This window comes from Melozone crissalis, unplaced genomic scaffold, assembly GCF_028551555.1.
Source record: "Melozone crissalis strain CALT ecotype California unplaced genomic scaffold, PUWL_Pcris_2 ptg000068l_1, whole genome shotgun sequence".
In the NCBI taxonomy this organism is placed as follows: Eukaryota; Metazoa; Chordata; class Aves; order Passeriformes; family Passerellidae; genus Melozone; species Melozone crissalis.
This window is the reverse complement of record NW_026535846.1, coordinates 7,442,326-7,464,051: the sequence shown is the minus strand read 5'-3', so window position 1 is coordinate 7,464,051 and position 21,726 is coordinate 7,442,326. Positions and strand designations below refer to the sequence as shown.

The window sequence follows — 21,726 nt, the reverse complement described above, 5'->3', positions numbered from 1 at the left end:
GCAGCTTGAAGAACATGTTGGTCACCTCCTGGTCACCTTCTGCCCTCCAGCCACATCCCCACCTCCAGCCTTCATAGCACACTGGGCATCAGAACCAGGCAAGGCAACCAAAAGCTTTACAATCCAGCAAAGGATAGAGAAGAGCAAAGAGGCAGCCAAAGGGACACACTGCCCAGGTCACCGAGGCTGCTGGGCCTGGCAATCAGCACACCATGAACAAGCACAGCCTCGTGCTATAAGCAAAATGGAGGAATTAAATTCTCTAATCCTTTCATGATAAAGGTCAAAAAAGGAGTGAAAAACAATCTGAGTGGACTGTTTGTTCTCATCTAACTGAAAGTGAAGCCAAGCATGTGGCCAGGTTAAAACAAAACAGTCCTTCAGAAATAACTGATCTGTCTCCATGGAAACCCATGCACATGGGCTGTGACAAAGCCACTCCTCCAGGAAGCAACACATTCTTTAACTGTCAGGTAACAGCCTCAGCCTTGGGAGAAAAGGAAGAAAGAGGCAGTACGTGAGGGGGGTGACAGATTATTTTCCACCCTCACTAAGGTGAAAACAGAGACCAAGGAAGAGCCAGAAGCTACAGTTTCCCTGAAGATACCACTTCTGTTGGCATCATGGTGCTCAGCTTTAGAGATCAATCCAGTGCAGGGACAGTGAGGAACCCTGCTCCTCTGGCAACCCTTAAAACAGGATGAAGAGGGGCACCTGAGCAGGGCAAACACCCCTTCACTCATATAAACAGCAGAGAAGAACTAGAACTTGCTGGTTCCTCTGCCACACAGCCAGTTCTCCTCTTCTCAAGGCCTAAAACTCCTTCTCCTTACACTGATGAGGTTGCCTGCTTTGGACACACCCAGCTGCTTAGTCCGAGCTCTCTTCCACCTCCTTGTGTTTCTTCTTCTTCTTCTTCTTGCTGCTGCTCTCACTGGGCTGTGAAGAGGTTGGGAAGGTCAGGAAATCATCCAAAAGGAATCCCCCAGTGCCCATTTCAGGAAGAACAGCAAAGCAGCGCAGTCCCACGGCACACCCCAGCACCATCCTCCCACAGGGCACCACCAACTGTCCTGGGCCACCTGCCCTATCTCTAACCACCAGTTCAGTTTAAAATGCACCTCTAAACCATCCTCCTCTGCTGTGGAAAGCCTGGCACTCTGTGGACACACACTGCAGGCTGCTGGTGCACTAATCCTGGAGGTGATCAGGGACACACAGCAATCTCTACCATGCTGGGACCATGGCAGTACCCCATTACATACCCTCTCAATTTGTTCTCCCCCACTCTCAGCTGCCTCTTGGGCTTTCTTCTCTTTCTTCCTCTTTTTCTTTTCCTTTTTGCTCAGCTCCTCTGGTGGTGGGGTGGCAGGGGATGGAGGGGTCACAGCTTCCTCGTTTTCACTCTCGGAGTCTCTCTTTCTCTGTTGGGGGAACACACTGTCAGACACACCAACACCTTCCAACAGAGCTCAGGTGAGGGGAAAACTGATTGTCTAGGATTTGCTTCTGCCAGAACTGCCCCCTGTATTTTTCAGTGTTTCCTGTATCCCAAATATTAGTTTAAAACACTGCTGCTCCTTTCCAAGGGCATACAAAACTCTGAGTTAGGGAATTTTAGGTGCAACTCTTGCATGGACATTTCTGCAGCTCTCTGTAGTCTCTAAAAAGGTTCTCTGGCACAACAAATCTCTGTTGTGGCTTCACACAATATATTTTCTTGTGCTGTGTTGAAGAATATGCCCAGGGCTGTAGCTTGGTGTCTGAGCTGCAAATCATGCCCTGGGTGGTGGGAAATTGCTGGAGCCCCAGACAAGGAACTGTGAATGGGCACTGACCTTGTGCCTAACAAAGGGCATGGAAAAGCCTGGACTAAAAATCATCATTGGCCCAAAATGCAGGTGCAAGGTGTGTGCAGATAATGGGAATAACAAGGGCATGAAAAAAGAGCCAGAGAATACTGGCAATACTCACTTTTGCAGCCCTGTCCACCTCTGAAACAGCCTGGTGATCAGCAGCTGCTTCTTTCCTGGAAGCATCCCTGAAAGAAAAGATCCCAGTGTTGCCCAGGACAGTCACTGCCTCATGCTGCTCAGGCCTGTACAAATCCCTGTCCCCTCCCAAGGCTCTGTAACCACCCCAGAGCTGGGGGAAGCTGGTGTAGGGGAGACCTGCAGCCTGCACCAGGGCCAGCTGGGCTGGGCACAGCACGGCCTCCCCCACTTAATTTAGCAGACTGACTCCCTCTAAAACCACTGCAGGCTAAAAAGGGATAACTGTCTGCTCAGGGCCTCCTTCCAACACTGCCCAAGAGCACTCCAAGAGATGCAACTGCACCCCACAGGCCAAGCCTAACACGATGCATGCACAAATAGCAGCATCCAGCCCAGCCCTTGGTCCTCTCTGAACAACCCTGTGGGAGGCACACACCCAGTACCCACCTGTAATCCACATATTCCATCTTCCAGGACTCTGGTGTGCTCTCATTGGGCTTTCCATGCTTGTCCAGCAGACCCTTCTGGATCATCATCTTCTTCTGACTGGCCTGAAAGCAAAGGGCAACAAATCAAACTGCAGCTCCAGGTAGGGAAAATCCTCCCTCGAGCTAAGAGGAGGGAATCCAGCTACAAGCCAACAACTACAGCATTATCTATTTACCACTGTTCCAAGGACCTTAAAACAAATGAGACTAAACATCCCCTGCACAGAAGCCTAAACCTCAGACAGGAGGCATCTTTGTCAGTAGATAATGGCTAATTTGATGGGGGAGTCCCAGCAACAGTAACACAACTGCACATCATGGAGTCTGGATCTTTGACTGGGTTCTTCCAGCCTAATGACCTGCAGCATTTGAGCTGGACCACTTCTTTGTGAGGCTTTGCAGAGGACTCCAAAATACTTGAACTGTCCTGTATTACCCCACCTTTGCCATGAGACAGACAGATGTGTTAGCAGCCCCAAAGCTTTCACCTGAACCACAGGAATGGGATGAGCAACTTGGCAGAGCTCTGAGTCCAACCTGCATCAGGCCAGCCTGGCTGCAGCTGAGCTACTACCACATGCCTGAGATGGGAGAGGAACCCAGCACTGGGAGTTCCCCCTGCTCCTCTCCTTCAGGCACAGTTTTATGTCTCACAGTTTAGTGTGCATTTAAGCAGTGTTGCACCAGAAGGAAAAGAAGCTCCTGCCCAGCCCCTCCAGAGCCATCAGCAAGGGGTGATGGATGAAGGTCATCTTTGCACAGAGTGCTAATGCCATCCACTTCACATCATGTGGCTCTTCCCCAGAGGAGGGCTGGTGCTGAGCAGATCTCAGGAGCCCATGCCTGGTGCTGTGCAGAGCTGAGGAGCCCATGCTTTAACACCAGCAGTGGCCCCCAGACTCTTCTGGGAGGGAAAGCCTCACTCCCACCAGCACTGGTCTGCCACAGCTGGCACTGGAACTGCCACCATCACAGTTCCAGGAGACCACAGCAGAATTACAGCAAGGCCCTGCAGAAGGCACAGCTGTGCCCAAGGGTCCCAGAGCCCCACATCCCAATGGCTGGGCTCCCACCAGTGCCCTGGGACTGGCCCCAGGCCCACACTCACCTTGGGGCCCAGCCCCCATTTCCTGGGGTAGGTGTCTCTCTCCATGATCACTCTCTTGATCTTGGCCACCACTCCGTGGTCACATGTGGAAATGACAGCTGTGGTCATCAGGGCAATGGCTGCAGAAGCAGGCATGGGGGTCAGTAACTCCTGAACAGCAGAACTGGGACAGCCTGTTCTGCCTCTGGCAGCTCAAACATGACCAACACCCCCACCAGTGTCACCCCAAGGACTCAGTGGCTGTCACACACTTCTCTAAAGACCCTGGTTACTGCTGGAGTCCCTTTGCACTGATCTCCAGGAGGTGTGCTGTGCCTGGGGGCAGCATGTGATCAGACACCATCCCTCGTCCCAGTGAGGCTGGAGCCCCCCAGGAGGGGCTCCAACCCTGCCAGCCCTGCTCCCCTCCTGCAGGCAGCCAGCCACACATCCAGCAGCCCCCAGCAGGACACTGGGACACTGCAGGGTGTCTGGAGGCTGCACAGCACCCAGAGCCTAGAACAGGAGCTGGGTGCTGCAGGAGGGCAGCTCCACTGCACTCAGAGAATGGATAAACTGTGTCATCACCTCACATGAGCACACCTGAGCATCACACAGCTGCTGAACCCCTCACACCTGGCCCAGGACTGATGCAGCCACTGCTTCCCAACATCCTGCCCAAAGCCAGCTGCCTTGGGCCCACATTCTCCATCAGGAAGCACTAATTAAACCTTCTGCACATGGGGACTAATTTGTGGTGCCCTTACTGTCACACAGTCTGTTATTTCTGCAGTTAGCTGGACACAAGGAGAAGGAGGCATTCCATACCTAGGCAGATGGCTTCTCCTTTTGTGGTGATGACAACAATCTCCTGATTAAGCTCAATCCCATCCTCATACCTCAGAACACCAGGCAGCATGATCTTGGCTCCGTAGCAAATGGCATTAACCTGAAAATGTAGGGAATGGAAGGGCTTAGAAGTTATTATGAGAATCAAAGTATGAAGTGTCTCTAATTTTTAGATTCCCACTGACATTACCATCCCAGCAATATCATCCCTAAGTAAACAGGGATTTTGTCCACTACATAAAACTTGGGAGCTTTGTAAGGAGAAAGCAAAGCACTCATCACAGCAAACAACAGGTAAGGCAGATATCTCATAACCATCATTGTCCTCTTTAAGTGAGGAGAGCAGATTCTGTATTTAATTCATGGCTCCTGCCCCTTAGTGCTGCTCTGGCAGCAGCCACATGAGGATCTACACAAGTCACCATCAGGACAGCACTGGATGTGCCATGGCTGCTGATCCCCTGTGTGTCCTACCAGCTGCACAAGTCAGGGGGACACCTTGCAGTGTCTGCCTGTCCCCTGGCACTGCCTCAGGAACTCACTGCACTGTCTTTCATGACGAGCCTCTTGTGTGAGGTCAGCAGTTTCTCCAGGGGCAGGATGACCCTCCTCAGGTAGCTGTCGTCCTTGTTGTTGTCATACTGCCACTGAGCATCCAGCACGTCGTGCATGGTCACCATGTTGTCCTGCAAAGGCAAAACCCTCCTAAACTCTCCACTATGCACAAGAGAACAGCTGAAGTCCAAACAGCAAATAGGGAGTGAAACCAGACACCCATCACAAGCATGAAAACACAACTTAAAAGAGGAAAGAATACTTTCCATCAGCAGCTTGAGATCAGCCTTGAGCTTGAGCTACCAGACTTGGACCTTCCTAATCTCAGACAGCATTTGGATCTACAGTCTAAGGTCTGCCCACATGAAACTGTTAAATATGGCCTAACTTAAATTCCTGGGGCTCCTAGACAAAGGTTAGTGAGCAGAAGTTCAAATTAACCAGATCTTTAACCTGTGACATGGAGTAAATTCTGAGGCAGCTGTGAGCACCCAACACCTGGAATTCATAAATGACCCAGTGGTTATAGTGCTAAGAGCACAGATGGGTGGGGAAGCACTTGCACTCTGATACTGCTGCTTTGCAAAAAAATAAATTAGTTCTGAAGTTTGGACCAGCAGCAGGATCTCTCTATGACTTGAAAGAAAAGACTGTACAAGTGTCCAAGATCTCACAAGACTGCACCTCCCAGTTCATTCCAATGAACCCCATTCCCTGAGCTGTTCACACTCCTGAACTCATGGACACCAGGGTCTGTAGGCTGAGAAACACAGGTGACATAAAACAAACCTTCAGCCACCACAATGCACTTCCCAGTCACTCACTGTCCCAAAGTTTAATTACCAGAACAGGAGCAACATCCTGAACTGAACTCAACACTTTGGTTACAGACCATCCTCGGCAAGAGCTCTCACTGCTCTGGGCTATGCACAACCCTCCTCCTAACACTGTGGAGCTCCCAGAGTCCCCAGGAGCTGCTGCAATTGTGCCAATGTCAAAGGGGTGGCCACATTTGAGGTGCCACTGTACCGTCTCTCCCAGGATGCCCGAGCGGACTCTGCGCAGCTCCTGCATCTGGCCCCCCACGCCCAGCAGCAGCCCCAGGTGCACACAGAGGGTTCTGATGTACGTGCCTGCTTCACAGCTCACCCAGAAGATACCTGAAAGGCAGGGCGGGATAGAGAGATTTAGATGCTGTAGAACGTTTTCTTTATTTGGCATATTCACTGTTTAATTTGTGGTTTTGTAATCCCTCTGTATTGTCCTCCCCCTGTCTTTAGAGTGGCACAAGCCCCCATTTTGTATCTTATGTTTCTAAAATTAGAATTGCTCCCTCATTGTTATTCTATTCAGTTAAGTGCTAGTTTTTCTGTTTGTCACCTGGCCACTCCCTGCCAAGTTTCAACCCCCTCATCCCACTTGTCACCCCCTCCTGTCCCTGCTCTTTTCCCAGAACCCTCCTTACTCCTCCTTCCATTAAATGTCAATCCCTCCCCGAACCTGCCCTTCCCTTTAGAAACTTCCCTGTCAGTTTTGTATCCTTTGAAACCCCATTGGTTTGTTTAAGCTGTTCTCCTGCCTTGAAATCCTCAGTTGGGTTACACACTGTATTCCCTGCCTTGTGCTCCTGTCTGCCCTCAGTTCAGGGTTTTACCATGGAAAAAAGTTACCCCAGTTCCACCCCAGGGCCCGTGCTGCTGCCTTTTTGTTCCTCCACTGGTGCTGGGATTCTGTGGAGCCCTGTCACACCCCTATTATCACCCAGCCAGGACTTAGTGCACCCCAACATTTAAGCAGAAAATAAACCACATCCTACAAGAGAAGCTGCATGCCCAACCCTTCCCAGAGCCATCAGCATGGGGTGATAGATGAAGGTCATCTTTGCCCTGAGAGCTAATGCCATCTAATTGACATCATTTGGCTCTTCTGTGAAGGGTGCAGCAGCACAAAAAGAAATGGGATTTGCTTCCCAGCACACCAAAGCAATGCATGAAGCAGTTACTGCTGGACAATGGGAGGATTTAGGTCTTAAGACATGTGCCAAAAGCAGCCCATTTCACAGAAAATTTTATCAGTTGTCTGTTTCATAGGAAGAAGGCAGGAAAGCCCTGTTTTACCTAATCTTCTCTCAGGATCATACTCCACCAGCTTGCTCTCGTAGATGGTTCTGACTCTCAGCTGTCGCTTGACAGCAGCAATGAGGGGTGGCCTCTGGAACAGGGCACCTGTCAGGGTTTCAATGGCCTGAGGGAAGAAGGAGAAGCAAGAGTTTACACTTGTGCCCTAATGCAGGAGCACCTTGGAGTCTGCAGCAACTGTGACCACTTCCAAGAGTGAGAAACCACAAGGTTTACCCTGATTTTTATCCATATTTAATACAGCAAATCCAAGCCAGTGATGTGGTCGAGATGCCAGTGAACACAGCCAGGATTTTTCCATTAGGTGGCAGCATGTGATCAGACACCATCCCTCGTCCCAGTGAGGCTGGAGCCCCCCAGGAGGGGCTCCAACCCTGCCAGCCCTGCTCCCCTCCTGCAGGCAGCCAGCCACACATCCAGCAGCCCCCAGCAGGACACTGGGACACTGCAGGGTGTCTGGAGGCTGCACAGCACCCAGAGCCTAGAACAGGAGCTGGGTGCTGCAGGAGGGCAGCTCCACTGCACTCAGAGAATGGATAAACTGTGTCATCACCTCACATGAGCACACCTGAGCTCCACTCCTGGCCTCTCATCTCCCACCAGTGCCCAGCATGGCTGAGAGCACGTGAGACTTACCCTGGCCAGCTGGGCCTCACTCTCAATGGCATTGTGCAGCCGAACAATTCCCACATACTCTTTGCCTGAAAGAATGACAAGAGCAGTCAGGAACGGCCACTGGCATTTGATGTTGACCTCAAGGTCCACCCTGCTCAACAGCCACACATCCCCAGAACCCTGAAATCCTACCATCTCTTCTAGGAAATGGGCATGGTTTGTTAGAAAGTTGTTTTTTCTTCCAGGGAAATAAATCTAAGCTGTGTTTATTTCTTTTCTGGACTAGTAGAGGCTGTTCAACTGGTACATCAAACCATGTCAGAGGTGCTTTGTATCAGCCTAAGCACCAGAGAAGCAATGAAAAAACCACTTGAGACAACATGTGGTTTGAAATAACCCTTAATGTCAAGGCACTGAAGACTAAGATTGAACTTTTGAAGTTTGAGAAACCTCCATTTTGTCTGCAAAAGCACTTCACACATCCCCAGTCACTGCAAATGGCCCTGAGCATGAACAAACCTGCACTCTGCTGGGATTTGACCAGCCTTGTGGCCCTCTCGATGCACACAATGAGGCACCCTGTCACCTTGGGGTCCAGGGTGCCACTGTGCCCCGTCTTCTCCACGCGCAGGATGCGCCGGATCCACGCCACCACCTCGTGAGAGGATGGGTTGGAGGGCTTGTCCAGGTTAATAAAGCCAGACCTGGGGTGCAAAAGGGCAGGGAATGGGAGATAAGCATCAGGGCATACATGGCAACAGTGCAGGAACTTTGAAATACTGTCCTGGCTGCAAAGAAATGTATTTTTATACAGCCAGATAAGCAATGAGCTCTCAGTAAGCTCACACTGATCTGCTCCATGCAGAACAGGTGATACAATCCATGGGCAAGGAATTCTCCTTGCACTTATAAAAAACACCCAAATTCTATGAACTCCAAGCAGTTTCAAAGCCCAGCAGGCCAAGGGACTTTTCTGAAGACCCCAGAGAATTCCTTAGGTGGTTTGCATGTTTATCAGACCTGCTACAACCCCAAAATAAAGAAAACTTTACAGGGAGAGATCAGTGGGTCCTATTTAAATGTTTACTGATTCTGTAGTGAAGAAGAAAGGTACAAGGGGAATCCAGACAGAAAATATTTTGAAGGTATTAACTGTGCAAGAAAAATAAACCACTCTGGCCTGTATTGCACTCACCTAACATAGTCAGAAATCTCTCTCTTCAGGGGATTAGCACCGGAAGGAAGAGGTGTGTAGTGTGCTGTCCTCACATTTAACTTGTCAAAGTTCTACAAAATCCAAGCAGAAGTTACAAGTCTTTTTAAGCTCCCTTGATTTCAGTGCTGTTGTGCTGCAGTACATCTCCCACATAACCAGGTCTGATTTGTGCATTTAAGTGACAGAACCACTTCCAAAATGAAAATGACCCAACAATGAAACCACGATATTATTTTACAAAAATATAAAACAATAGAAATCCTGGACTGAAGGAGATGGGAAAGCAGCGCAATATATGCACTGACAATGCAGGATGAACCGAACATTCCCCAGAAACTCAGCAAAAGCAACATGGAAACCTACACACGCCACAGGCCGTAATCAGACCCAAATGAAAAACTCCAGAAATATGGCGGGATCTTTCCAAAGCACGGGAAATCTCACTGAACTTAAAGGATACTGCTGGAGAGACATTGTAACACGATTTCTGGCGGCAGAGCACCACGTGTGCCGCTCCTGCAGCGCGGTCACACCTCCAGGGGCAGAGGACAAAAGCAGCGGGAACTCGGACGGGCCACGAGGCCGAGCAGAGCCGCCCTACCTTCAGCAGCAGGGGCCACTGCGACGTGTCCAGCTGGGCCACCCGCGACTCGGGCTTGATCAGAAAGTCCTCGGTGTGCTGGATGTCCTGGGGGGGCGAAGTTAAGCGGGATCAGAGCGGGGGAAGCCGGCGGGCCGCGTTCCCGCCGCGCTCTCCACGTGGCCCGGCAGGCTCCGCTCGCACCACGCGGGGCGGCCGCGATCCCGTCGGGATGAGTGGGGAGAGGCCGGCCCGGCCCTACCCACGGTACCGGAACGCGGTACCCCACGGATGGGGCTGGGGGAGCCCCATCGCACCCCGAGCACGGCGCGATCCACCCCCTGTTCTACCCCCATTCCTCCCGGGAGGCTCCGCTGGCTCCACGCGGGGCGGCCGCGATCCCGCCGGGATGGAACGCGGAGAGCCCGGCCCGGCCCTACCCACGGTACCAGGGACGCGTCCCCACGGATGGGGCTGGGGGAGCCCCCCGAGCACGGCCCGATCCACCCCCCATTCCTCCCCGCGCTCACCGCTACATCATCATCGGTGAGCGCCCGCTTCTCCTTCTTCCGCCGCTTCTTCACGCTGGAACCTGCGGGAGCGACACGCCGGGAGTGAGCGGCGGCAGGCCCGGGAGAGCAGAGGGGCAAAGGCCCGGCGGGGCACAGCCGCCCGCAGAGCCCTCCCCGAGCGGCGCCCCGCCGGCCCCGAGCCCTCCCCGCGCCGCTCCCCGCCCGGGCTGCCCGCGCCCCCGCCGGTCCCCACCGCTGCGCACCGTCCCCGTCCGCCATGGCCGCGCCGCGTGCTGGATCGCGCCGCACCGGCCGCCCCGGCCCGCCCCGTCCCGCCGGGCCCCGCGCGCCGCGTCACCGGCACCGCCCCTTCCGCCGCCTTCCGCCCGCCCCGGTGCCGCCGCGGTTACACAGCCACGGTTCCGTCCGATGGGATTTGAAAAGGACGCGGATATAAGGCGTTTCCCCACATTGGTTTTTAGTTTTGCCTCTCGGTCTGGCGCATTCACGGCTAGCTTAGCCATAAAATTGCATCCAGTTCGGGTCCGAGCCTTTCTCTACTACCATTTTACCATGTCAAAAGAGGGTTGTGGTAATTAAGGCTTCTTAAAATTAGCAGCGTCTCTGTTTGCGTTTCAAAAGGGAAAATGGAAGTTCTTCGTTATTTAAGTGTGGAAGGTGAAAAGCACTTGAAAAACAAACACTGGGAGAGCGTTTGGAAAAACTGCTGTCTCTAGGCCCAAATATTAAAATCAGATGTAATACCTCTGTTTAACACAATTACCTCTAACCTCTGGCTTCTCTCCCAGGTGTACAAACGGGATTGCCTTCTTTCCAAAAGCCTCAGCCTCTGCAGGGTCTCTGGAAGTGCTGGCTGGGAGCGTTTGTTTCTCTCACCACTAGCTGGGTACCCTGGAACTGCTCCTTATCCCCCCAACACGCACACCCCAGGGCATCTCCAGCCTCCAGGATAGAGCCTGCCCTGCCTGAGGCTGTGTATTAGCACTGATGGAATTCAGCAAAGCCTGTATCCAACAGCTGAGTGCACCAAAGACAGCCCAAAGACCCAAAAGACAGGGTCTTTTCTCTAAAGATCAGCTGCCTTCACCTAAAGGTCCCAAGAAGCAGAAAGCAAGAGACAAAAGTGCCAGAGAGCAGACAGATAACAGTTGAAAAGAATTGAACAAATAGCCCACATTCCAAGAACTCCTGTAACTTCACCACCTCCACCATTAATTCCCTCCCCAAATTCCCTCAGATGAAGTGGCTTTGCCACCGTGCAGGCTCAGTTCCCTGGGTTAACAGCTGCCACAGAGACTGGAGTCAAGCCACCACCACCCCAGGAACCACTTGCAGGTCAGTGACCAGCTCCTTTCATCCACCACAAAACTCAGGGCCTTGTGCTGGCTGCAGTGTCAGTTGTTTTCAGGAAGGGGAAAAAATGAAAACCTATTTTTATACGGAGGATTTTTGTTTGATTTTTTAGAAAAAGCACCTCTAACAACATTTGATTCATAGATACCCAAATCCTCCAACACATGCAAATTGCAGACAGTCTTTTAATGAACAGCTTCCTTCTGCCCTGAAATGGCCTTTCTGCTTTAGGCTTACACTTTTTCCAAGCACGACAACTTTCAGTACATACAGTGAGCAGTTTACTATGACAAAAGGCAGACGTGTAGATAGATGAACGCATTCTCTCACCAACCATTACTTCAACTCGTATTAAAAATAAATAACGGAATAGAGTCTGTGCTGGCACCGGCTGAAGCGACCAGTCCGACCTGTCCCAGCTCAGAGCCCCTGTCCGGCGGGGCTCAGCATCTCCTGCAGCACCAGGTGCAGCAGATGGTTCTGCTCGGCGCTCAGCAGCGGCCACAGCTCGGCCTGCAGCGCCTTCAGCGCCTCCGCGTCCTTCTCCTGGCACGCCAGCACCGCCGACTGCAGCAGCAGGAACAGCTCTGCCGGCAGGTAGCTGGCGGCCGGCGGCAGCCCCCCGCCGCTCCCGGAGCCGCTCCCGGTGCCCGCTCCGCCGTCGGGCGCCTCCCAGCAGTACTGCTCCAGCGTGCGGGCGTGCTCGGGCAGCAGCTTGGCGGGCGGCGGCTGCAGCAGGAGCAGCAGCAGCACCCGCGACACCTCGCAGCGCGCCAGCACGTCCAGGAAGGCTCCGCCGGGCGCGGCCCCGGCCCCGGCCGCACCGCCCAGCCCGGCCCCGGCCAGCGCCTGCGCCCGCGTCAGCGCGGCCAGCGCCCCGGCGTAGTCGCGGGCCAGCAGCAGGCAGGAGGCGCGCTCGGCCAGGCAGCGCAGAGCCTGCAGCGGCAGCCGCGCCGCCGTCAGGAGCTCCGCCGCCCGCTGCAGGGGCGCGGCGGCGCGGGCGGGCTGTCCCGTGTCGCGGAGCGCCGCCGCCAGCTCCAGGCACGGCCCGGCCGCCAGCGCGGGCTGCCCCCGCTCCAGGTGCAGGCGGGCGGCGAAGGCCCCGCAGCTCTGCGCCGCCGCCACGTGCTCGCCGAAGCCGCCGCGCAAGCCCAGGCGCTGCCGCAGGTCCCGCTCCTGGCGCAGGAAGAGCCGCGCGGCCTCGGCCAGCGCGGCCGCCTCGGCGGGGCCGTGGAACAGGCTCTGGGCGCAGCGCGCCACGGCCAGCTGGCACCAGGCGGCGTAGGGCAGGCTCTCCTGGGCGCGCAGCTCCCGCGCCAGCGCCGCGAACTGCTCCGCCGCCTCCGCCACGTTCGGCTTCCGCAGGAACCGCCGCCGCAGCTTGGCCGACACCAGGCGGTACCGCGATAGGAAATCGCCGTCGCCGCCGAGCCCCGGCCCGGAGCCGCCCGCCCCGCCGGGGCCGGAGCCGCCGCCCGCCGACAGCATCGCGGGCCCAGCGCGGAACTGACGCGCCGCGCCCGGCCGCGCTCTGCCGCGCGCCGCCGGCCAATCAGCGCCAGACCCGCCCCGCGCCGCCGGCCAATCAGAGCTAGCACCGGCGTCTCGTGGACGGGGGGGCGTGGAGAGGGCGCGGCTACTGCAAACAGCGCTCCCAGCTGACACCGCCCACGGTGGGCGTGTCTATGATGCACATAGCCCGCCCACTAGGCGTGGCCAAGCGCGGCACCGCGAGCAGCGCCCCAGGCATGCAGTGGGCCCAAAGCGCGTGGCGCCCCCTCGCGGAGTGGAGGATCCGCGGCCCTGCTCCGGCCCCACCAGGACGGGAACGGGAGCGGAACCGGGAACGGGGCCGGGAGCAGGGCCGGGCGGGGACAGAGCCAGGCTTTGCAGCTGTCGGGGGAAACCGCGGCAGCCAGGTGCACAGAAGAACAATTCACCCAAATGGTAGCAATGGGTGGGTGAGCCCCTTGGCCAAAGAATATGTGGCAGCAGGAATTTTAGGTAACATCAAAGGATGACAGGTAAACACTTGGACAAGAGAACTCCTGGGGTCCCTAAATAAATAAGCCACGCCTGACTCGTAAAATCTCCAGCGCTGACAATATTTCGTGATGGAGAGATTAAGTGGGCATGGGACCATGTGTGCTTGCCTGCTCCCTACTGTTCCCCGAGCAGCTGCTGGAGGCGCGGCTGGGGCTGGCTGGGAGAGGCTGTTCTCGCACTCCTGTCCATATAAACCACAAGTACCCAACTGCAGCCACCGTGCAGTGACACGGCAGCCACACCGAGGTGACACACCAGCCATATCGCCATCCTGAGTATCCCATCGAACAGGCTCGGTGGCAGCTGGCACTGAGCCTTCAGTCTGTCCCAGGCCAGCTCAGCACGGCTGTGAAAAATGCATATTTTATGATCGGCTTTTCACAAATATTAAAATGCATATTATATGTGTTATGTTAGAAAGTTATGCTGTATTAATTTTCTTAAGTAGTGTGTTAAATATAGCTTTAGGTTATAACATAATGTTAAAATAGAAACTATGCTATGTAGGATACTTTTTTCAAAGAGTGGAATGAGGTACTCGCACCGAGATAGCAGCCAAAGGACACCTAAATCTTTCTGAGAAAGAGAATTTATTGCTCCATTATCAGAAGAAACGAACTTCTTCCTGCCTTGCTCAGCCCTGAAGATATCAGGATTCAGAGGAAGAAGTTGACACTGACCAGACAGAATCCTTTGTTTGAATGGAAGTTATGCATCATGTATGACGTGTATGAATATGCAGCAGGCTATTGCTTTTAAGGGTTAATCCTCTGTTAACGTCAGTCCTTTTTTGGGTTTATTTTGTCCAGAAAGAGGTACCCGGACCGTCCATAACTCTTTGTTTTTATTGTCTTATATTGTCCTAACCCAAATTGTTCAAATTTTTATTACTCTAATTATATTACTATTTTCATAACCATTTTTTTAAACTTTTAAAATTCTAAAAACGATTGGCGTTTTTCACAATGGCCACGCAGCTGCTGTGACACTTCGCTACCCCTGTCCGACCAGACCCGGGCTGAGAGCTCAGCCCTCCCTCCCAGCGTCGGGCGGGGAGAGCGGGGCCGGGCCCGGGGCTCTCACCGCGCCCCTTCCGCCGGTGCCGCTGCCGGAGCGGGTCCGTGTTGGTGCCCGGAGCGGATCCCTGTGCTGCCCGGAGCGGGGCCCTGTGCTGCCCGGAGCGAGGCCCTGTGCTGCCCGGAGCGGATCCCTGTGCTGCCCGGAGCGGGTCCCTGTCGCTGCCCGGAGCGGATCCCTGTGCTGCCCGGAGCGGGTCCCTGTCGCTGCCCGGAGCGGGTCCCTGTCGGTGCCCGGAGCGGGTCCCTGTGCTGCCCGGAGCGGGGCCCTGTGCTGCCCGGAGCGGGGCCCTGTAAGTGCCCGGCGCGGGTTCCTGTCGGTGCCCGGAGCGGGCCCGGCTCCCCCGCAGCCTCTCGCTCCCGCCATGGCTCTGTGCTCCGTTCTGAGGCCGCCGCGCTGCCGCCTCCGCCCGCCGCCGCTCGCCCTGCGCTGCCCGGTGACAACAACCACAGCGACACCGTGGGAAGGGAAGGAGAAGGCCAGGGTGAGCTGCAGCCCGCCGGAGCCTTCCTGGGAGGAGAGGTATGGCTTTTTCAAAATATCCAAGCGTTCTTTCAAAGCAGCGAGCACCTACAGCTGTGAACGTGGTAGGTTGGGGGGTTTATTTCCACCCAGTAGGAATAGAAGAGCCAGGGCTCGGCTCGTTTGCCTGGAGTAGGGGATAGTGGAGAAGAAAAATGAAAAGTTCTGAGAGGAAAGCAGCGGATAAGTTGCCAAACTGGCAAGCAAAAAGTGATAGTCCATTTGATTTGCAGTCCTGGATCTCAGAGTAGTTGGCACTGGGTGCTTTGGAAGCAGCTCCAAAAATCGTAGGTAAGCAATAGCTGCAACTTACCCAGCTGTGAGGTGGTGTTCCCCATGTGCTCAGAGAATCAGTTATGAGTGTGTGAATCATATCAGCCTCACCTCTGTTTTGGGGGTCTTTTTAGGATATATATGTTTGGGGTTTTTTTAACCAGTTTAGATGTGTTTTGTTCTTGCTTGTTCTGCTTTGGATATGAATAGTGGCAAGTTCTGAGCTTTATCTCTAAACCACTTCTGTGTTAGTGGCCGGATCAGTGAGATTGGGCAGTTTGAAATTCCCTCCTGCTGCACACAAGCTGTGCATTCCACTGTGATACCCTGGGTGTTCACTGCCTGGTGCAGAGCCCACACCATAACAGGCCTGCCCATGAAGCAGCTGACAGGGATGTTATGCAGCAGGAATGAGGGCATTGCCTTGTGCTTTCCAGGTTAGCAAATGCAGTGACACCACTGTGGAGACTTCCCTACCAAGAGCAGCTACAGGTAAGATGTGTTTACACAGACTTTTTTCTGTTGTGTTGCCCCAGTTGTCCCTCCTATCCCCTTGAGCAGTATTCCTTAGCAACTTAATGCTGCAAACTGTTCAGACCCCATTTACTGCTGCTTTAATCCTGTTGTTGTGAAGGATAGAAATGGAGGTTCCTGGCAGTACAGAGGATGGGTGTTAGCAGAGTGATCCTGTCCTCTGTGGGACTGCTCTGCTTCACTGGGCATCATAGACATGGGATTTTTCACTCTTCCTGTTTCTCCAAGCAGCTGTGGTTATGAAAAGGGCAGAGTTCCTCTGGGGCTATATTTTCACTTGCAGTTTTTCCTCTTGTTGGACTCCTCAGAGGTGGGTGATGAAGAGCTGCCCACCATCGTGTGGTCCTGTGAGAGTGTTTCTGCCTCAGAACTCCTCTGCAGGTGAAGTATGAAAGCCAGAGGAAGACTTTGCAGACACTGGCATCTCGTCTTGAGGAGCTGGGCATCGATGCACAGAAACCTGGTGGGCTCTGCTGTCCTCTGCAGCCCGTAGTCCCTTCGGTGAGTGTCCCATGGGAATGCTCTTCCCTCTGAGCCATGAACAGTCTCTGCCTCGCCAGCTCAAGAGTCTCATGAGGGGCATAATTTGCTTGCAGAGAATGTGTCAGTCCTGAGTCAGTCCTTGCTAACCTGTGCTTTGCAGCTTGTGACTGCCTGAGAGTGAAATAAGCCCAGTGCTTAGGAACCCCTTTTTTGTGCCTCAGGCTTCCCTGTCACCATTGTCACAGAGAGCCACTTCTTGTCCCCAAGGGGCAGTACTGGGGTTCTGGTGCACAAGCTCTGTTTCTGTGTTTTGCCCATTCACATACACCTTCACATGCTGGCAACAGAATGACCAGGCTGGGGTTTGGCTTTCCTCCATTGCTTTTTCTTTTAATCCAAGGCTTTGCTTTTCCTTCTTTTCTCCCTCAGCCCATCATTAATGGCTACCGAAACAAATCGACTTTCTCTGTGAACCGAGGACCAGATGGGAACCCCAAAACTGTGGGGTTGTATGTGGGAACTGGCAGAGGTCAGTGCAGAACAAGAAACTCAGAGAAAACTGCTGGAAGGCTGTGGAAATGGGGAAAGGACTCTCCACAGTTTATGATGAGTGGTTTACGTGCCAGAGCAATTAAATTCCTGTCCATCTCTCTACAGAAAGGAATATTGTCTGTGTGAAAGCCAGCCATGTGGAGAACATACCATCAAAACATAAACAAGTAGCCCAGGTAAATAAATAAGTCATGTCTGTCCCTTCACTATGGAATAGAGAGGTTGCAATAGCTCTTACTTGGGAGAACACTGTAATTTTAATTTTGCTGTGTTTTCAAGTCCATTTTCATGTTCTGAAAATTTCATGCCTGATTCTAGTTGGTGGATAAATACATTTATAAAAACTCACATGTCAATATTGCGGCCCATAAAGCATCCTGAGTAATGAAGTTAAGTGACAATGAATTCCTGCCAATCTATTAAAATACATAAGAATTGCAAATTGAAATTATTAAAATGTGTTGCCTTACAAGAGCCTGGCAGGAGCATTCAGCCAGTGCATTGATATCAAACAGAAAAAGCAGACCACAGTGGTGGAAGGGCTGCCTGTCTGGGGGGCTAAGAGCAGGGCACTTGTCTTCATGGTACTAAAGGTGCCATTTCCCTTCCCCTCAGTGCTATGAGGAGTTCATCTGTCACTCCCCCCTGGACCCCTGCATCCTCTTCCACGAAGGTGGGCACTGGAGAGAGCTCGTGGTCCGTACCAGCCGCTGTGGCCACACCATGGCCATCATCACCTTCCACCCCCAGCAGCTGGGCCAGGTGAGCACCTTGGGACAGGGCAGGAGGCACATCTGGCTGAGCTGGGCCTGCTGGCTGTGGTGCTGGGGAGAGGGCTCTAATCAGGGTACCCAAAGAGCTTTTCCTTTCTCACTCTTGAAGGAGGAGCTGGCTGCTCAGAAAGCGTTGCTGAAGGAGTTTTTCACACGTGGGCCTGGAGCAGTCTGTGCCTTGACTTCACTTTATTTCCAAGAGAGGTAAGTGCCTCGACAGGGGGAATGAGTGGAAACAAAGCCACCTCCTTCTTCTACCCTTTCTGGCCAAATTCAAATTGCACCAGTTCAGGGAGTGCTGGAAGAGAATGACAGATGTTTGCATCCCTCTTGAAGATGTGGCTTTAAGATGGCCCCATCTTTTATTTTTCCAGACTTACTTGAACACACTGTGGCTCTACCTCTGGGAATTATGCATCTGGGAAACTTAAAGAAAAAACTTCCAGTGATTATCCCAAAACAGTAAATCACATTAGCAGCAAAACTGGGGAATAGACCAGAGGAATGCTGCCTTCTTCTAAGTAATTTTGATCCTTTTAATGAAATTTAGGCTGTGCAAGTCACAGATTCCTTACAAAGAATCAAAATGCTTTAATCTTGTAGAAAGGCTCACATGAAATATAAGTTTATTACAGCAATCTGATGAAGGTCTTCATGGGTGAGAGAAGTGGACGAGAATCTTGTTTGATGATCAGAAGGCTGGATTTATTGATATATGATATATAATACATTATTACTATACTAAAAAGAATAAGGAGAGAAGTTGCAGAGGCTGCTAAGCTAAGAATAGCATAGAAAAGAATGAATAACAAAGTTCTGTGTCCAGAGAATCTTTCCCCGAGCTTGCTCCTGTGATTGGCCCTTAATTGTACACATGGAACATGAACCAATCACAGGTGCATCCTATTGCATTCCACAGCAGCTGATAATCATTGTTTATGTTCTCTTTCTGGGGCCTCAGCTTCCCAGAAGATGAACAAATCCCAAAGAAAGGATTTCTATGAAAAAATGTCTGCGACATAAGTTGATGAGGGGAAGAACCATCCCCTGCTGCCCATAGGAATGGAAAGCAGCTCCCCTCTGCTGCCTTCTCACAGATTTTCTTTGTGTGCCCTGGCAGCACCATGACGCGCTGCTCCCACGAGCAGTCCCCGTACCAGCTCCTGCACGGGGCACCGCACATCTGCGAGGAGCTGCTCGGCCTCAGGTTCCGCATCTCTCCGGATGCCTTCTTCCAGGTCAACACGGCTGGGGCAGAGCTTCTGTTCCAGTTAGTTGGGGAGCTCTGCCAGGCTGCTGGGGACACTGTTCTCCTTGACATCTGCTGTGGAACAGGTAGGCTCCTGGGCTCCCAGAGCTTTGCATTCCACAGCTGATGCTCACCTGTTTCTTCGGCATGAATGTGTGGAGTATTTTTGTTTCCCCTGTTTCCAGGCACAATTGGTCTCTCTCTGGCTCACCGAGTGTCCAAGGTTATTGGTGTCGAGGTGGTGGAGAAGGCAGTAGAGGATGCTGAGTGGAATGCAGCATTCAATGGTGAGTTCAAGCTTGCTGTGGCAAAAAGTTTCAAACTAAATGCTGAAAAACTAGAGTAGAAGTGAGCAGAGGGACCCTAACCAGTTACTTTCACACAGCAAAGGGTATGTGAATATCATGTTATACCCAACTCTTGGTGAGACTCACTTCATGTGGTTGCTTTTTTGTTTCACAGGGATCTCAAACTGTGAGTTTCACAGTGGAAAGGCAGAGGCTGTGTTACCACAGCTCCTGGCATCGTGGGAGGATGCCCGACCGCTTGTTGCTGTGGTGAACCCTTCTCGGGCTGGCCTACGTGAGAGAAAATGCTATTTATTTTCATCTTGTAAACAGAGAGCTTTGAACAAGTTCTGTGAGACCTCTTATACTGGCTCCAAACCCTTCCCTTGTTTAGTCTCTTGTTTCTTGTTACTGACAGCAGCTAAATTCCCTAAGTCTGCTGTTTTCAGGTCCTTCATGCTTTCTCTTTAGCTCTAATCCTTTTTCCATCTTTCACAGGCTCACACAATTATTTAAGAGACAAGGGACCTCTGGAGGTTTGTGGTGTAATCTCCCAACTATAGCAAGACCAACTTCAGAGTTGTATGAGGTTGCATAGGGATATAAAGCCTAGCTGAGGTTTGAATTTCTCCAAGGGTGTATCCCCTCTCCTGAAAATGTTTTCCCTAATATATTTAATCAGAGTTTTCCCTTGCTGCCATACATCTATTGCTTCTCATGCCCCTTTGAGAAGATTCTCAGTTATCTGTTATGCCCCATGAGGTTCCTGAAGATAGTAAATGGATCCTTGCTTACCTTCTTTTCCCCAGGCTGAACAACCCAGCCCTCAATCTGTCTCAGTGGTCTCCCCTGGAGTGTGTATGGGAAGTCACACACTGTCCTGGTGCCCAGATGCACTCTCACAATTGTGTGTGGAAGTTTTATATGCTTTTGCTTAATTAACACTTTTTCTCTCATGGGAAGCAGAGGGACTTGCTCTGCCCTGCCTGCCAACCTGGCTAAGCTGTCAGCAGTGTGGGTCACACCCGTGGCCTCCGAGAGACTTCATCTGAGACAGAGCATGCCAAAATATGCATCTGTATTTGTGACAGTTCTGTGGTGCTGTGCAGTCATTCCTGCTGCAGAGCTCAGGGTGATGGAAGGAAAGCAGGCTGTTTGTGTTTGCAGACTACAGGGTCGTTCGAGCCATCCGGAACTGCAGCGCCATCCGCAGGCTGCTCTACATCTCCTGCAAGCCAGAGGGGGAAGCCATGAGGAACTTCCTCGAGTGAGCACTCTCCTCCTCTCTCTCAGTGACAGACCCCGTTAAGCCCAGACAAGGCATCAGTGAGGAATAGAAAATAATTCAAACATGGCACACTGTGCATCCCTCAGGGAAAAAAAAGCACATCTGGATGTGAGATGCAGAGTCCATGGGGTTCACTGCAGGAAGGGTGACCCTTTGTCAAGAAGGTGAAGCCAAGGGGATTTGTCACCTGCTTAGGGGTTAATCATGTAGCTTTATCTGCTCAGCCTTTAGCTGGGGTACACCCAGGTGATAAATCTGTCTGCAGGCAGTCATAAGGGCAGTGCAAAACTGAAAACTGAGTGTCTGACTTGCTGCTGACTGTTCAGCTTGTCCCTGAGGTGTTCAGAGCTGGTTGGGGATTTACTATTGATGGTTCCACACCTCAGCCAGTGTCAGCTGCAGATTCTGAGGAATGTTTGTCAAATACATGATGCCTCCTTTGTGGGTGCCCCTTGGATTGTGATACCAGTGGTGGGAAGGCTTCTGCTGCTGGTCTAAAGGATGCTCTTTGCTTTCCACAGGCTGTGCTGCCCCCCTGACCCACGGAAGAAGCTGGCAGGGGAGCCATTTGCCCCTGTGATGGCTATTCCTTTTGACATGTTTCCTCACACTGTTCATTGTGAGCTGGTGCTGCTGTTCACCCGCTGACAGGGAGGCAGGAATGAGCTCTGAGAGCTTGGGAAGCTACGTCCTCCTGTCCTGAAGAGCCAATGTAGTTAGGATTTTAACTTATTTTCTGTGAAGTTGTATAAAAATAAATAATTTTGGTTTTTCTCTTAGTTTGGGTTGCCTAGCAATACTGTTCTGTAAAAAACTACTTGCATTTCTGGGGTGAAAAGGTTCCCTGTAGCATTTCATCATCCTTCCTTCCCCTGCAAACCTTGGGCTGCTGGTTAAAGCAGCCTGGAAAAGACCCTTCCCTGCGGTGAGGAATCTGTAGCTCGGTGTTCAGGCTGCAAGTTGTGCCCTGGATAGTGGGAAATCACTGGAGCCCCAGGCTAGGAGCCGTGAATGGGCGCTGACCTTGTGCCTAACAAAGGGCACGGGAATTCCAGCCCTGACTTCTCACCCACAGACTCTGCACAAACCAATGAACAAAGAGAACTCTAATTTTCCACTGGTTGAACTGTTGTGGGAAATTCAGGTTGGAAGAGTATGAAAACCTAGGGATTCCCTTGTTGGGATCCCTGCCTAGAGGAGGCACCTGCTTTGACAATGAGATTTTCTATAAAAC

General features: G+C 52.5%; 3 protein-coding genes and 5 non-coding genes across 8 annotated transcripts; 1 reads left to right on the top strand and 7 right to left on the bottom strand.

Annotated features, from left to right (window-relative positions):
- Positions 1-57: 57 nt before the first annotated feature.
- Positions 58-10,363, bottom strand: DKC1 (dyskerin pseudouridine synthase 1). The gene is made up of 15 exons (XM_054289634.1): positions 10,298-10,363; positions 10,053-10,114; positions 9,544-9,630; positions 8,922-9,013; positions 8,246-8,430; positions 7,748-7,812; positions 7,091-7,217; positions 6,003-6,133; positions 4,961-5,104; positions 4,398-4,518; positions 3,591-3,709; positions 2,442-2,545; positions 1,975-2,041; positions 1,266-1,424; positions 58-939 (listed from the first exon to the last, which is right to left on the bottom strand). The coding sequence occupies exons 1-15, from the start codon at positions 10,311-10,313 to the stop codon at positions 871-873; spliced, it is 1,548 nt and encodes a 515-aa protein (XP_054145609.1). The 5' UTR covers positions 10,314-10,363; the 3' UTR covers positions 58-870.
- Positions 3,202-3,277, bottom strand: LOC128946018 (small nucleolar RNA SNORD83). Its single transcript, XR_008483925.1, has one exon. It is a non-coding gene; the product is annotated as a small nucleolar RNA SNORD83 (small nucleolar RNA).
- LOC128946014 (small nucleolar RNA SNORD17) lies at positions 3,919-4,162 on the bottom strand. Its single transcript, XR_008483921.1, has one exon. It is a non-coding gene; the product is annotated as a small nucleolar RNA SNORD17 (small nucleolar RNA).
- Positions 5,725-5,859, bottom strand: LOC128946011 (small nucleolar RNA SNORA36 family). Its single transcript, XR_008483918.1, has one exon. It is a non-coding gene; the product is annotated as a small nucleolar RNA SNORA36 family (small nucleolar RNA).
- LOC128946019 (small nucleolar RNA SNORD83) lies at positions 6,820-6,895 on the bottom strand. Its single transcript, XR_008483926.1, has one exon. It is a non-coding gene; the product is annotated as a small nucleolar RNA SNORD83 (small nucleolar RNA).
- On the bottom strand, positions 7,426-7,669 carry LOC128946013 (small nucleolar RNA SNORD17). Its single transcript, XR_008483920.1, has one exon. It is a non-coding gene; the product is annotated as a small nucleolar RNA SNORD17 (small nucleolar RNA).
- Positions 10,364-11,579: 1,216 nt separating the features above from the next.
- On the bottom strand, positions 11,580-12,896 carry LOC128945869 (40-kDa huntingtin-associated protein-like). The gene has a single exon (XM_054289763.1). It carries the CDS (start codon positions 12,894-12,896, stop codon positions 11,829-11,831), a length of 1,068 nt encoding a protein of 355 aa, XP_054145738.1. The 3' UTR covers positions 11,580-11,828.
- A 1,999-nt stretch (positions 12,897-14,895) lies between these two features.
- TRMT2B (tRNA methyltransferase 2 homolog B) lies at positions 14,896-21,531 on the top strand. The gene is made up of 12 exons (XM_054289911.1): positions 14,896-15,053; positions 15,764-15,818; positions 16,242-16,361; positions 16,773-16,872; positions 17,001-17,071; positions 17,511-17,657; positions 17,778-17,872; positions 18,789-19,003; positions 19,103-19,204; positions 19,380-19,499; positions 20,372-20,471; positions 21,014-21,531. The coding sequence occupies exons 1-12, from the start codon at positions 14,896-14,898 to the stop codon at positions 21,138-21,140; spliced, it is 1,410 nt and encodes a 469-aa protein (XP_054145886.1). The 3' UTR covers positions 21,141-21,531.
- Positions 21,532-21,726: the final 195 nt, after the last annotated feature.

Coding starts and splice junctions, on each gene's coding strand:
- DKC1 (XM_054289634.1), bottom strand. Junction 7,813..8,245: donor CAAATCCCAGCAGAGTGCAG/GTTTGTTCATGC, acceptor TCATTCTTTCAG/GCAAAGAGTATGTGGGAATT. Junction 5,105..6,002: donor CGGGCATCCTGGGAGAGACG/GTACAGTGGCAC, acceptor TTGCCTTTGCAG/GACAACATGGTGACCATGCA.
- LOC128945869 (XM_054289763.1), bottom strand. CDS start 12,896: ATGCTGTCGGCGGGCGGCGGCTCCGGCCCCGGCGGGGCGGGCGGCTCC.
- TRMT2B (XM_054289911.1), top strand. CDS start 14,896: ATGGCTCTGTGCTCCGTTCTGAGGCCGCCGCGCTGCCGCCTCCGCCCG. Junction 16,362..16,772: donor TGCAGCCCGTAGTCCCTTCG/GTGAGTGTCCCA, acceptor TTTCTCCCTCAG/CCCATCATTAATGGCTACCG. Junction 19,205..19,379: donor GTGGAATGCAGCATTCAATG/GTGAGTTCAAGC, acceptor TTTGTTTCACAG/GGATCTCAAACTGTGAGTTT.